This window comes from Magallana gigas, chromosome 9, assembly GCF_963853765.1.
Source record: "Magallana gigas chromosome 9, xbMagGiga1.1, whole genome shotgun sequence".
NCBI classification, from domain to species: Eukaryota; Metazoa; Mollusca; class Bivalvia; order Ostreida; family Ostreidae; genus Magallana; species Magallana gigas.
This window is the reverse complement of record NC_088861.1, coordinates 12,444,138-12,460,706: the sequence shown is the minus strand read 5'-3', so window position 1 is coordinate 12,460,706 and position 16,569 is coordinate 12,444,138. Positions and strand designations below refer to the sequence as shown.

Genomic DNA, 16,569 nt, shown 5'->3' with positions numbered 1-16,569 from the left:
CACTCAATCTCTCAAATATACACAATTAAAAAAAATATAAATAACGAATATACAGTAAAATGTTAACGTGTTATGTTTATTAATGTTATTACAAAAGTTTTTTTTATCGAAAATAATTATTTTAAAAAAATTACAACCGCGTATTATGCCCAATATTTCTGTCTTGCGGGAGTTACGTGCCCTTTGTTTTGGTTTGGCTTAGCTAATGTGTTCAAAGAGGCGTGCTCAGCCACTCGGAACTAAATTAGCTAAACCAACTCGTACCTGTAAGTAAAAAATGACTTCTGTTAAATTACACCTGCCATCAAAGAGTGATAAGAATTTATAAATTTGTCAATATAATAAATCGGTTTCTTAAAGATAAGATTGCATGTAAACATAAATTTTCTATCAAATGTTGAAATAAACCTCAATCTTTGGCAAACTTTTTGGAGATGACATTATATTATCAAAAATCTACATTCATTTATCTCATAATTTCTTAATTATTGTAAATATATCAAAACCTAACCTTAACAGATTATCTTTTACATTTACAACCCAAGTATCAATGTTTACTACCGGACTAATGGATTATCAGTCTATTTGGGTACGAGTCGGTTTAGGTACGACTTCACTTGACTCCCCTGCTACACAGTTGCGCATGCGCACACAGACTTCCGATTTCTCTTCTTCCACTTCGTTTCAACATGGCGGGTAGACGAACTGAAATGAATCTTGAAGGTTTTTTCTTCTTGGTAGGTTCCATTTTAATCAAGTGTCATTTAATTGCAATTAGACATATGTACAAATTTGGAGTGATGTAACTTAGCTCATCTAGGGTTTTTTGATCAAAATTTGTGCAATGTTGTTGTCAAAGTAAACTATTTTTATTTCATAATTGTAAATAATTACATTTCAATTTTAAACAAATAATAATTCACACTGGGCATGCATTAAATGTATTTAACCCATAGCAGCATTTACAGTAAAACTTGTCTAATCCAGTGGAGGGTGGTTCTGATGTTTAAATGTAATTAAGAAGTTGTATGATCAAAGGAGTTATGCAGGTACTTTTATTATTTGAAACAAAAACCATTTTTGAACTTTCTAAATAAACAAATAGAATTGTTAGTAGTAAAGTAATAATTGGATAACCAAAATCACTGATAAGCAGTACATGCGAAATGATTTGGGTATAAATGCAAGACGGTATGAGTGTTCGTGAAGGTTGAATGTTCAAAGCTAAAGTGAGTAACATATTATACCCTTTAAAGCTGTTTCTTTTTGTAAATGCCCACAAGGAAAGTTTCTGTCTGCCCCTGGGGATGGGGGATGGGAGGTTGTTCTTTTTAAATAAAACATGTCTACTAGCCACCTTGTTTTAGTTTATCTGTGAAAACATAAACACTTAAAACCTATCTTGAAAGTTAACAAATATGAGAAAATCATTTTCTATCAGAGTCTTGCACCTTTTCAATATCAGGTCATGCACTCTATAATGATCTTGAAGTTTTTTGCTAAAATGATAGATTTCATAGTCCATTTTGAAAGATTTTAGGCAGGGAGGTGGTCAACATTACGATATTATAATTTTTCTACTCCAGATTGAGAATTAATTAAATGCATATATGAGACCCCTCGACAAGTTTGTGTATGGGCTATGGTACTAAGGTGACCGTCAAGGCTTATTTGTCTCTTGATATGTTTAAGATCTTATTGAGAACTGCAATGTCCAATATTTGGGATATGGCTATGAAATCATCCTGTTACAAAAGGGACTCAGTATTTAACATAAAGAAATCTTTTGTATACATGATTATTTTACTACATTGTTCATATATTTTTATATGACTCCATAAAACTGATTTTATAATTGCTTAGGTGAGTAATTTGGCCCATGTAACTCTTGTTATGTTTTTGTGATTGAACAACAAATATGTTGCTGATAAGATTTAATAAGATTGGAATAGTAACTTTTATGAAGATGTTTGAAATTATTGCAGGATTATGAAGAAGAAGATTTGGGTTTGATCCCCATAATTATATATAACTCTATCTTGCTTAATTGTCTTCTGCTTTCTTTTTGTACATTAACACTTGATATATAGAAATAACAATATTTAGATGTATTTACCTTGCACCCTTTTTATCACTTTTATGCACATTTTACTTGGAACTCGCATTGCTTTGTTTATCTTGAAAAATACTTATAGATTGATGGTGTAAAATCAGTCAGACCAGTGATTAATCTAGGTTTTGGGGAAAACTACCCTCTCTGGAGATTTTGGGAAAATCAGTCTGGGGTCAGAGTCCTGTTCAGGGGACCAGAGGGCCAAAGCCACCTGGCTGTAATTGAATTTCAACATTTTATGACCTTTAACAGTACATAAAATGCTCACACAATTCAAATGCTCACATAACTTACATATTTAACCCCATTTGGAGTAGCTATAAGCACAATAAAAAGAAAAACAATATATGAGCTTTTTATATAGTAAAGGGAGAATATTTACTTATCAAATGGGGAAAAGAGGAGATTAGGGGAAATTTTCTCTTTTTTTTTGGGGGGGGGGGTACTGAATATAGGCTGAAAATATGCCCTAGATTAATCCCTGCATACATTAATAAAGTTCAAAACACTAGCCTACTTTATATCACTTCCTTTTCTTGCCTTGTCTTGCTTACACTTTGCTTACCAAATTCTTTGCAACTTTCTAACATAATATAATATTTTGCTGCACCAAACTAACATCAGGACAGGTAGTGTATGGACAGTCTAAGACATGCATGGGTTCAATTCCCATCACTGCCAGAGTTGAATGGCCTTTTGTATGACTAATGGATTATAGCATATTTGTCACTGCCTTAAATTAACAAACTAATCTATTTTTGTTTGAAGTACAAAAACAAAGTACATATTTATTATAATTATTATGCCTCATAATTTTTTTTTCTCTCATTTATATGATTTAAATTAACTTAAAATGTCTTGTTAATTTATGTTATGAAAATTACTTAGAAAATTCCACTATTTTATCTTCAACAAAAAACTTTTCTTATTTGAACAAAAGTGAATCAAATGTTTCAAATTTCTTTTGTTGTTTACAAATGGTCTTTTTGATGCATCTTTATTTCGATTACTTTCTATTTTCTTAGGAACTTCAGTCAACAGAAAACATTTTGCATGAAATAAGTAAAACTCAGACAATAGAACTTCAAATTGTTGATGAACACCAAATGCAAGTAATTCAACAGGATGAATATTTGCATCAGTACGGTTTGTATAGGGCCCATATTCAGGGAGATGGTAACTGTTTATTTCGTTCTGTTAGTTTTGGTTTATATGGCACTGAAGACCATCATTATGCATTGAGAGAATTGGCTGTGAATCACATCCAGGAAAACTTAGATGACTTTAGGTTTTATTTGTATGGAGAAAATGGATTACCCATGACTGACACAGAAACTACCAGGTATCTAAATAATTTAAGACAATTAGGAACATTTGCTGGGCAGGAATCCATACTAGCTTTATCAAGAGTGTTAAATTTGAACATACTTGTAACTATAGGGGGGGGGGGATTCTCAAAATCCAGTGGTTAATACTTTAGAACACAATTTTCACAACTCAGATAATATTATTCATTTGGTTTGGACACGGGCTGGGGGTGGGCATTATGAATCAGTAATAGAAAATCCAGCATTAAAGGAACACACAGCTCCAACTGGGTCATCACAAAACACTGCCAGTGTTTCAGACAATAATACGGGTAAAAGCAGTTACAATTGATGCCAAAACTTGCAAACCTTTTAGTTTAGATGTGCTGGAAGATATTAAAAGCCACAAAGTACAGAATCAAAATACTGAACATTCATATGGTAGACAGTATGTTGACAAAGGTGATAGTTCAAGGTCTCAGACAAAATGCCCTAGGTGCAATAGAAGTTTTTACAACAAAGCAACTATGATGCGTCACCAAAAGTTGGCTCATGAGAAAGAAAATGGCCAAAAAATATTGTGCTCTATATCCACATGTGCTTTGAAGTTTCATAATGTGGATACATTAGTTGATCACCTTCGAAATTTTCATGGAGCACGTATAGATGTTGAAAGTCTTACTTTTGAAAGTATTGATTTATTTGAACAGTTTAAAGAGCAGGAGAGTATTAAAATACACAGCAGATATGTAAAGCAGCGGAAAAATAAAGTAAACAAAGATGGTAGTCAGTCCTATACTCTTGTGTGTCACAGGGATGGGGTCAAACGTATTCACTTTAAAAAGGGTAAAAGTTATTTAGGAAAACGCAAAGAAAATATTAAAGGGTCTTGCAAAATTCAAAAATTGTGTCCTTCGAGGATGTCGGTTAAACTTAAGTCAGATGGATCTGTTCAGGTAAAGTATATCAAATCGCATACACACTCATTGTCCTTTGAAGAAAGCAAATTTTTGCACGAACGTGATGACTTAAGTAAATTAAAATACTATCATTTGTTGGATAGGAAAACTATTCACAATTTAAAGAAAACTATTGTTGACTCATCTGTAATGAGACATTCTGACGATGCAACTTCAACCTTTTTGAAAGTTAATGAATTAAGAAATGAAATTTGCAATCCAGTATTAGTGTACAAACAGCAAAACATTGACGATCCATTGACAGGTCTACAGAAGGAAGATTTTATGCTTGCAATAATGATTAAACAACAGCTTGAAATGTTTAAAAAATTTGCTTCACTTATACTTTGTATGGATTCAACCCACAAGACAAATGTTTATTCTTTTAAATTGATAACTCTCTTGGTTTTAGATGAATTTAGGCATGGTTATCCTGTGGTATTTTGTGTTAGCAATAGAGAGAGTGAGGATGTAATCTCTGTCTTTTTGAACTCAGTCAGAATGAAATCTCCTAATACTAAAGTTAATATACTGATGACAGATGACGACAATTCAGGTTGGAATGCTGCGAAGAAAGTTTTGGGGGGACCTTAAACATTTTCTTTGTCATTGGCATGTTCATGAAAATTGGAAAAAAAAGATTCCACAACTTATTCAGGATGAGGAATTACAAGCAGAAATTTATACTTATTTATGTGCTTGTTTACAAGCACAGTCTGAAAATCTATTCTCTTCTTATGTCCAGGAATTGTTGAAAAAACTTCAGGAATCTAATCAAGAATTTTTACATTACTTTCAGAATTTTTACCTGAGCAGAAAAGAAATTTGGGCAAAATGTTTTCGAAGTGGGGAATTTGGAAATGTTCATACAAATATGTTTGTAGAAAGCTTTCACAATCAACTTAAAACTATATATTTTGAAGGAAAACGCAATAGACGGATTGATGTTTTGGTTGATACCCTCTTCCAAATTGAAAAAAATCTGTTCATGATAAGACTTCGTCGTTTAAGTTATAATTTGCCCTCTGGTGAAAATATTAATAATTTTGATCGTCATCAGAGAAGTTTAGAAATTGATGATTCCTGTATTTTTCAAATCAGTGACTTTTTTTTTTACAGTTACTTCATCTGATTCAACGTATGACATAAAGAAACTAGTTGACATATGCAGTGAGAAGTATTGCTTCAACAAGTGTAAAACATTTCCTTGCATCGACCTTTGTAAACATCTTTTTTCATGCTCCTGTCTGGATTACAAAAATGGTCATGTTTGTAAACATTTGCACAAAATACATGCATTTGCCAACCTTAATTCTTATAAAGATCATCCATCTAATGCCAATACATACTTTTCGTCAAAACAATATGCAAGTAACAGGGACATTGATTCTTCAACATCTACACGTGATTGTTCTGAACTAAAGATACAGCACATTGAACAGAAATTAAACACAATAGCTGAACAGATTAAAAACAACCCATCAGTTCAAAAACACAGACTAGACAATATTTTAAGTGCATTAGACCATATTATTGCAGCAAATGAGGGTAGCAATCAAATACACAATTCTAAGATTTCAAAAAGACAGAGAAAATTTCTTCTAATGCTAAGAATTTGTTGCAGCCTAGATTTAGACCAACTGTCAAAAAGCCTGGTCGGATCCCAAAACCCCGTCTAAGGAAACCAAAAGAGGAAGAAATGAGGAACCTTCTTCCTAATGTCTCTGGGTATGGCTTCAATCTTCTCTTTCAAGAACGATTTTAAACATAAAATTTCAGTGTGAATGATGCCAAAATAATAATTTCAAATCTTAAGATGATGTGATATACACAGTAAAAAACGCTTATAGCGAAGTGCCAGGGATTGGCAATTTTGCATGTTCATTATAACGATCACATTCACAACTATGTTACTTTGAAGTTGGCCGTATAAAATATAATTAATCTTATACGTTTGTGTGTAAAAATACAGGTATATATGTGAGAAAATCTTACTGCTTTAGCAATTCAATGTTTACATCCTGTTACTTTCACTTTGTGAGTGACGTCACAGTGATGGTCATGTAGTGTATTTTGGGGGTAAATTTAAATGTTAATTGGGATCGGGTTCGGGATCCGGGTTAATCGTTGCAGTGTCGTCCCGTTCGCCAGGCCGAGGCCAGTTGCACGTTGTCTGTCTTGTGTTCTTGTGGTTTGTTTGCTTTTATCTTCTTTGTTCTTAGTTCTTAATATACGTTTTTATATAAGTGATTTGTGTTGTTGTTTCGTTCAATAGTAAAATCACTTTATTGGCGCTGCGAGCAGGGTATTTTAGCGGTCTTTTTAGACCGGCGTGGTGCTTAGGGGACACCACGTTGTTCAGTCATGTTTAAATTTTGGTAGATTTTGGGTTTGTGTTATGTTATTATTGTGGTAGGGTAGTGCATTGTTGTTTAATTGTATCTTGTGACAATGGAGGGGAAGCTGGGGTTGAGTAGTCAGGGTAGGAAGAGTTCCTGTTTCGTGAGTGGCATGGGTGTCCCGGGGGGCATGGTAGTTGAGCCGGACGGCTTAGCAGGGGCCCAAGGGAGGGATACAGTTGCCTGGGAGGGATTCAGGTCTGACTGGAATGACCAGCTTTGCGGTCTTTCATCTCCATTTAGTCCACCAGGGTGTGCTGAGGAGGTAGAGGTGTCTCTCCCCCAGGGGTGTAATGGTGGTGGCACAGCTAGGGATATAGACTCTGTTGGGACTGCACAGGGGGATCCTATGTTAATAGCAAGGCTTGAGGCCTTGGAGTCCCAGTTGGCCCAAGTGACACAACTGCTGATCGGGCTGTCAGGCTCAATGGTAGGCAGTTGCTCTCAGGGACTTAGTCCCAGGGAGGACAACAATAGTGTACATAGCACACCAGTCAGTGGGGATGCCATTTCCCATTCTAGTAACACTGGGGTCACAGATACAGTTACTAGGAGTGTAGCAAGTGTTCCTTGCTACACTAGTGTCACACCAGTCAGTATGGGGGTAGTTCTGTCCCAGGGAACTCTATTTGGGCAGAGTCAGGTAAACCATGCTTTAGTCAGTCAGGCTGGGATACATTCTGGCCAAAGTAAGGGGGCACTATCCTGTTGGAAACCTTTGTATAGTGATGGGGGCCCGTCCATCCTTAAGGTATATGAGGCTTCTCTGCCTGTGTTGGGGAGCTCACATGAGGGTAGGGATTCCCCTGGAACCAAAGGCCACTCAAGTCTTACGGCAGGACAAGGGTATGGTAGGAGTTACTCTGGCAGCGGGGTGACACCTGATGGTAACCTCGCAGCTGGTATGACACAGGGGGATAGTGGTGTTTCATTAGTCCCTTCATTGGCTAGGAAAAATGGGTCGCATAGTTGTTCCAGGTCAGTGCGGAATGTCCCAGCAGAGGCTAAGTGTCTTCAGTATACTGGTAGCTTAGAGTGGGGTCTGTTCTATGCTAAGTTTAGAACACTTGCCAGGTATTATGGGTGGAATGATGATGATTGTCTGTTAGCTCTAAGTGTTTCAGTGGAGGGGCCAGCACTCAAGTACTTCTATATTCTCTCGTCGCGGGGTGAGGAATTGAGTTTCCCTGAAATAGCCTCGCGATTTGAGCAGAGATTTGGTAAGGGAACACTTCAGGCTGCATCTCAGGTAGAGTTCTACTCTATGACCCAAGGGGAAGAAGAGAGTCTAGAGCAGTGGGGTGACATTGTCATGGAGATTGCACAGCGGGCTCTAGGGGCTCAAGTCCCAGGAGAAGTGCTTCAGGAGCAGGCAGTCTTGCGATTTGCAATGGGTTGCAATGACACGAGAGTGGGTAGAAAGTTGATAGAAAGTCCCCCCTCCACTGTAGATGAGGCAGTCCACCGAGTGAAGACATACCAGCTCAGCCATCAAGTCTTTGACCCATGTCGCAGGGAAGTCCGCATGGTGTCCGTTGGCAGGCAGTCACAAGGACTTGGTTGTACCCCTGGCGGTAAGGTTATTCCATCTGACCAGGGAGTATCTACCTCTGGGAAAGGCAAGCGCTATCGGTGGTCGGTTCTTTGCTTTAAGTGCAGGCAACGGGGACATTTTAGGAGGGAATGTCCGAAGAAGTATTCAGAGTCCTTGGCTGGTACAGGTGTGAGGAGCAAACATGCTAGGTCAAAAGGGTCTCCGACAGTTGGAGCCTAGAAGGGCATTGTGTCGTCAGTCGGGTCTTGTGGTGCAGTAGGTTATGTGGAGGGCGCATGGCAAATACCAGTAAAGGTAAATGATGTTCCGGTCAGCGCTGTGGTTGATACAGCTGCTGAAATAACCATTGTGGCCCAGAACATTTATGATCAGATGTCTCCTCGCCCGGAAATTATATCAAGCAAAGATGTGAGTCTAGCTGGGGGCGGGGAAACCATGACGGTGGGTTCCCTTGGGGATGTTCTTGTAGAGATTGGAGGGACCCATGTCAGGCATCATATATACGTTGCACCATTACAGGCTGACATGCTCCTGGGGATTGATTTCCTGCATGGGAATGCTGTTGAGCTTGATTGTAGCACTAGAGACCTCAGCGTTGGAGCAAACTGGGTGCCCATGTTTAAGGCAAACTCACCCTCTGGATTGCGGGAGGATATCTGTACGTCAAGACCACCCTATGGATGTGAGAGGCCAGCGTGACCCGGAGCCATGGACCCCGCACATTGCGTATCCTGATGCTCGGATGAGATGATGGACTGTGTGTGAACTTTCCGTTGTGATTGATTGACTGTTAATGTATGTGTTCTTATTTTAGTTTAAGTATATTATGAATTGTCCATCACAGGGGTTATATATTTTGTTATGTATCATTGTGTATTTGTGATGTAAATGGCTTCGGTGGGTCGGAATTGGGGCATTCCTCCTCAAAATGGGGGGGAATGTAGTGTATTTTGGGGGTAAATTTAAATGTTAATTGGGATCGGGTTCGGGATCCGGGTATCTTTTGTAGTGTCGTCCCGTTCGCCAGGCCGAGGCCAGTTGCACGTTGACTGTCTTGTGTTCTTGTGGTTTGTCAGCTTTTATCTTCTTTGTTTTTAGTTGTTGATATAGGTTTTTACCTAAGTGATTTGTGTTGTTGTCTCGTTCTATAGTAAAATCACTTTAGTCACATGGTGTGCAGGGAGCTGCCTTTAGACTCGTTCATATCGAAATGTACATTTAGTGACTGATTTACGATTGTTGGTTTACTTAAAAAACCTTCTAATGCAAGAACAGTCTATGTTTTATTCGGGAATTTGCACATCCTTTTAGGTTTAGATTTAGACATGTTCCTAGAAGTCAGAAAATTTTACAAATATTCATATTTGCTGCAAGGAAATGAGAAATGACAAATTTTTCTACTTTTTGTCCCTGTGTAATTTTAATAATCATAGTTGGGCATAAGTGGTTTGTCTGTCATATCTCTCTATCGTCTGCTTCTCTACAAAACAATGGCTTCCAGTGAACACCAAGATCATGAAGGCTCCAGCTCCAGAATTTCGAAGTAAGATGCAAATGAAAACGAAATGTAAACACTGGTAAACAAAGCAAACAGAAATGAGGATTATACATGTATGTTAAAGAAAAAATATATTTGAAATTGATTTTGTGATGACTATTACAATATTTTTCTTTGTCTAGATTAGGATGTACCCAGTACATGTACATATGTCTATGTTTGATGTAGGTAATATCACAGGGACCTGAATTTTTATCAATCAGTCATACATGTATATCGAAAAAGTCATATATCGAAAAATTCTACCCCTACTAATATAAATTGGTGTACCTGTTTATCATTTAGTTATTTACACACATTAAATGCTTAAGTTACCACAAAATTTAAAATGTGTCTCATAAAACAACAATTTTATTTAAATATGCATGATAAATATTTTATGTCATTATATATTACATGTATCTACTTAAGAATCTAACAGGTGCATCACATGATTTTATTAATCTGAAAAAAATGTTGATGCTTTGTTTTGAATTGAAAAAGTCAGTGGCATTTACATTGAGGTAAGGATGTATCCATGTTTGCTTTTCAAATGGGCTTGCACTTGTTCCTTATTAAAAGCACTTATTTATCCAAATCCTTGCAATCTCTACACTAGCTCTTATATATATCACTGTTTTCTAAAGTGGTAATTGTGTGGATATAACAAAAAATGTTTTAACTTTTTAAAAAGTATATTCTTTTTAGAGGTTTCGGAGATCCTCACAGAGTATTGAATAAGCTAAGTTTGTGCTAAAACTTTTGATTCTTCTTTTATATCAAAAGATGACTATTTAGTAAAAATATTTCTATGAGAAAAACAAATATTAAGCTTTTTAGATTGGGATGGAATATGTTTAATATATGTTCCAATAATTTCAATAACACTTCTTTTGCTTGTTGCATGTAGATCCATATAATCCCTATCCATATTTCCTTTTCTTAATGCATGTTCCCTTTGATCCTCCTTCCTTTTACCTATCACAAATCCCTTGTGTGTTGCTAACTGTCTTATATGAGAGTCTATGGGTTCAAATCCCATCACTACTTTTGTACATAGATTTTTGCAGTAGTGAATATAATGGACAGATTCACATTTTCTTGCTAACCACCTACACTCTTGGTTTTTTTCCTCTATGATTTTGTCATTAAACTAGTAGTACCGGTATTTTTAATGTAGGGTATTCCTTGTGAATAGTTGTGTCATTTATATAATATGTAGTACTTGGGGGTGAATATGTGTCATCTATATTTCTTATGCCATAACACAGTGCATCTAGTTCTGGATGTATAAGAAAAAGCCATTGCCAAATTAATTGAACTGGTTTGTTTTTCAGGAGCTCATGAATATCATTGGACCGAAATTTGAATCCATAAGAAGTGTTTCCTTGGAGAGTAGACCGTTTTGACCGTTTTGACATGAGCAAAGGAACTTTACATTTTATTTTAGGTCAATTTAACACTGTATTTAAAGATCATGAGATGCTCAAATCTCTAATATCGTGGCCTACAACTGATGATCAGTGGAACATGTTATCAGAATCATTTGCAGAGAGAGCAGGGTTCCCTAATGTAGTGGGGGCCATTGATGGGACGTATGTTCCAATCAGCGGACCTTCTGCATTTAGGGAATCCTATATTTGCAGAAAAGGTTTCCCAGCAATGCATTTACAAGCAGTCTGTGGGCCTGATTTAAGGTTTTTGGATGTCTTCTGTGGATACCCTGGATCGGTTCATGATGCCAGGGTATACAGAAACAGTCCTCTTTTTCAAGAGGTTCAGGTATTGCCACCTAAATTTCATATTTTATGTGACTCTGCATACCCCATGTCAATAAACTTGATGACTCCCTTTCGTGACAATGGTCACCTTACCCTTGAGGAGAAAAAATACAACAGTGCCCACAGCTCCACAAGAGTGGACATAGAGTGGGCCTTTGGTCTTCTTAAGGGTAAGTTTAGGAAGCTTAAGTTTCTTGACATGAGGAATGTAGAGGACATTCCCTGTACAATTGTAACCTGCTGTGTATTGCATAACTTTATTTTAATGAATGAGACTCTGGATGAGAGTGAAGTTGTTTTGGAAGATGTAGATGTGGATGAGAGGATACAGAGTGAAAATGTGCAGTGTGAAAATGAAGCGAGAGAGGTTATTACAGGACAGGAGAAAAGAAGAAGTATCATGCATCTTTTGAGGTGAAGTACCTGTAGTTGTTTGTACTTGTAAGTACATGTATAAGTTCAGGAGAATGTTACATGTTATTGTATATTTAATTGAAGAGAATGACAAGTTATTTGCATTAATAAAACATGCAGGTGAAAATAATTTATTGACTTTAAGGACAATGGATGCAGGTCAAATAAATTACCCATGAAATATGGCCTAAGGGACCTCACTACATCAAGGCTTATACTTTTCATGACATTTCATTACAAGATGGTAATTTAAATGTTTTGTTAACTTAAATAGTTTGTAACAATAGATTTTGTTAAACATCACCGTAGCTCAGCAGTTTAAGTATCGGGCTTGTAAACCACACATCACAAGTTCCAATCTGCGTGGGGATTTTGTTCATATTTTCTAAATCAATTTTTAAAAATCATAAATTTTTATTGCAAATTTTTTCACCTATTTGACTTAATTAATGCATCATGCTGTCTTTCATAATCATGTAATTGTCTGCTGATTTGAGAATTAAACTATTCCAAGGTGTAGTGAGCCACCTCAAATTTTTAAATATGATATTATCTTTATAATATAGTAAAGAAATAAATGAAATACTTAATTTACCGGTAGATATACTTAAAATATTTTCATACAACGTTAATTAATTTTATATCTTTTATCATGTGACATCATCATCTGCAGAGCAATTATACTTTAAGCGGCAACCTTTCGACTACATGCCCAACAATATTAATCAAAGAGCCCTGCCCACATAGCATGTAGAGATATATATATATATATATATATATATATATATATATATATATATATATATATATATATATATATATATATATATATACATATACATATATATATATATATATATATATATATATATATATATATATATTACATGTACCAGTAACAATCACTAATTGGCAAAATTATGACTCATAAATTCATACCTTGAAAATAACCAACAACAACAATTAAAGATTTCTATTTCTTTACTTCCTCTACCAGTTTTTCTAGGGCAATAACCCTCCGCTCGTCCAGTTTAATGCGTTTATCCTCTACATGCATCCTCTCTTTATGCATGCTTTGCAATTCCTCACGGAAATTTCTTATCTAGCTTGGTTCCCGATCCTTACAGGATGATGCCGTGCGCTTCCCCTTCCTTGATGGTCCATTCTCAGTTGCTACTGGGTCTTTCTCCTTTGATTTGTCCTCTGGGATGGCTGCTTTCAAAGAAGAGGCTACAGCGATTGGAGATACTGCTGGGTCTCCATGCAACAGATCCTGCATCTGGGAGAAGAATCTCCAAGACTGATGACGGCCATGTTCAGTCTTGGAGTTTCTTTCATTTATGATTTTGTACCTAAAATTCACCATTTAAATGTGTTGATAAGAAGCATTGTAAATGTCTAATGATCACTTAAAGTGTGGTGAAAAAATGTATAGCTATACAGGGTGATCAATATGTATTAAAATATAATTTTGGGGAATTTGATTTCAATTCTATCCTGAACAACCCTGGTGTTAAATAGATGAGTGAGTCAATAAATCAGATAACTTTCAATAGCCACTACATGCATGGCTTCATTCGTGTCTGAATACACAATACACAGTCTGCAACTTGGGACTACAAGTATATTTAATACCTGTCACTTTATTTAAAACTAAAGTTATGAATGCAAAATAAGTTTTTTTAAAAGAATTATACTGATAAAAGCTAGAACGGTATCAATTGTCTATTGAGGGTGAGAAATTGACAAATCAATGGAGAAATTACTGTACAAAGCCCTTTAATTAGCCCACACAATCTTCAGTGGCTGGCACATGTGTGTGGGTGTATTGCACAAGCATAAATACGGAGTGCAAAATCTAGCAAAATTTCTGTAAGCGGAAGTTTAATTGTGTTATTGCATTGTTGATCTGGCACTATCTTTCAGGTAAAAATTAAGCTGACACACATGCAAGTGAAAAATTGAATGAGAGAGAGAAAAGAGAGAGAGAAAGTGAATTGAGTAAATTATATGTGATGCCGATGAAAAAATCACCATTAGCTATAAACTGGCAAACAAATTAAATAAGATCTGTATATTACTTGTGTATCCTTTTTTGGTGTAACTTTTAGGGGTTTTAACCTTTCAAAAGAGGGAAATCTTGTGTAAGAATGACGTAACTAACCAACTATAAACCTGGCATGGAGTCCGAGAATACGGACATTAAATATTTTGTAATGCGAAAGAATGATCAGTTATGAATTAAGATATATTAAAACGGAAAGGCGAAGCAGGCGGATGCTTAGTAGAAAAATGAAACACTGAATTGCGGACAAATTCGTCCTTAGGTAAAGAATGTTTCACACAGAGTAGCCATGAATTTAAGAAAGTATTTATACAGAGGTACAACCTATGTTTAATTCCAGGAAGATTCTGCATGCTTTTATAAGATTACTAACGGTGACACTTGATATGAAAACAGTTTCTTAAATACTCGTACAATCTTCGATGTTTGACATTCAGTGAAAGAATTCCAAACCACTTTAAAGTTACATTTTGTAAAATATACTAGACCTTGACTTGTCACTTTATAACTATTGAAAGAAACATGTAGTTCGCTCATCTGCGTCATCTATAATTCAATATGATTATTGTCTCAATATTCCCGCCTAATACGATCTGATTGGACAGAACAAGATAAGTCAAAACAGTACGTAAACATTACAAAAAACTTTTCTGGAGTTAACGCCTCTTGAACGCGTAGTCATGGGGACCAAGTCCGTTTTGATTACATTGAAATATATGTTAAAACAGGCTTTGCCCCTGTGCGCGTAGTTCGCTGTATATGTGTACTGTTCCAAACAGTTTCATGATATGGCAAGTACTGATTCTATTTACTGATTCTATAAATCTAGTTAAAACCACAGGCACCTGAATTTTTATCAATCAGTGGCTTAATAATTAGTCATATATCGAAAAATTCTACCCCACTCTCAAATCGACCAAACGAATACTAGCACACCCAGTTGCCACTTGCAGGTGTAGGGGTCATGTGATTAAATTGACAGGCTGCTTGAGCATGTGTTTAGTCAGAGATCATCGACAAGTGGAGTAGCAAGTTGGTAATATTGAGTAGTGGAATTATTTGTGATTGTTGAAGGTTATTTACTGAAGCCGAGACATTTTAGTCGATACGTTCTGGTGAGTTATTTCTGGTTTTAAATTGTTTTATTGGCATTGAAGTTGAATTCATTTAATTAAGTGCAACAATGTCTTACGATCACTTAAAGTGTGGTGAAAAAATGTATATCTATACAGGGTGAACAATATGTATTAAAATATAATTTTGGGGAAGTTGATTTCAATTCTATCCTGAACAACCCGAGTCAATAAATCAGATAAGTTTAAATAGCCACTACATGCATGGCTTAATTCGTGTCTGAATACACAATACGCAGTCTGCAAGTGAATGTCATCTGAGTAACCACGACTATTTGTAGAGTTGTAAGTGTTTTAAACTTTTATATTTACACTTACCAGGAGTTAAAAAGATCAACAATCTATCTATATGATTTTATAAAGTGTCACGATTAACAATTCAATGAAAATGATAGTGCCCAGTATTGCTGTACGCAGTTACTGTGTCGGTGGGCTTTTGACTTAAGGCAATTTAAAGCTCATTTTGTATCTGTGACGTTTAAACGAACATATATATTGGAGAAAAATCAAATTCATGATGTTCTTGTTCAGGGTTGCTGTCTAAATTGTAAGGGTGGGACAAATAATTATACCGGAAATCATGTCTGTGAAGATGCATCAAGTCTCTTGTTGATTTACCAAGTGTGAGCTAAATCGATCATATAAACCTCCATCGATTATAATCCAAGTATCCATAAAATAAAAGCTCAATCTACTTCAAAATTAATTGTCAAAATTCATGGCCCCTTAATGAGGGGTTTTGGTTTTTGAGGGTCAGAGCTGACCATGTAAGTATGAATTACAAATCTTTGAATTCTAACAAAATTTTCTACCCCACATAAGTAAGATAAAAAAGTAAATGTTTAAGCATGTTACATGTACATTTACTGTGTCATTTGCGTGGAGCCTCCTATTCTATGAAAATAATAGACCCTATGTACATATAGCTGTGTTCAAATTTAGTTTCGGATCTTATAATATATAAGATTGGCAAATGTAGTTATTTACAGTTTATATGCTGAGAGTAGATGATTATAGACTTAAAATTGAAAAATACTTTTCTTGGCCTTTGATCATGATGCCCCAAATAGGCGAATACACATGGAAGTGATGCATATAACATTTTGTTTATAAATCTTAAAAATTGAATTAAGCAATTTCCAAAATGTAAATGTGAATCACGAGAGAAAAAGAGATCAAGAAATGATTTAAAATTTGCTACTGTACACATGTAAGAATGTATTAAGAAGACTGAATCTTTATAACCAGGTTAGATTGGGGGGGGGGGGGGGGTGAATGTGGAGTATAAACATTTATAATTTGAATC

At 35.8% G+C, this 16,569-nt stretch overlaps 1 protein-coding gene across 1 annotated transcript; it reads left to right on the top strand.

Annotated features, from left to right (window-relative positions):
- Nucleotides 1-11,400: 11,400 nt before the first annotated feature.
- Nucleotides 11,401-12,069, top strand: LOC136271455 (uncharacterized). Its single transcript, XM_066071514.1, has one exon. The coding sequence runs from the start codon at nt 11,401-11,403 to the stop codon at nt 12,067-12,069; it is 669 nt and encodes a 222-aa protein (XP_065927586.1).
- Nucleotides 12,070-16,569: the final 4,500 nt, after the last annotated feature.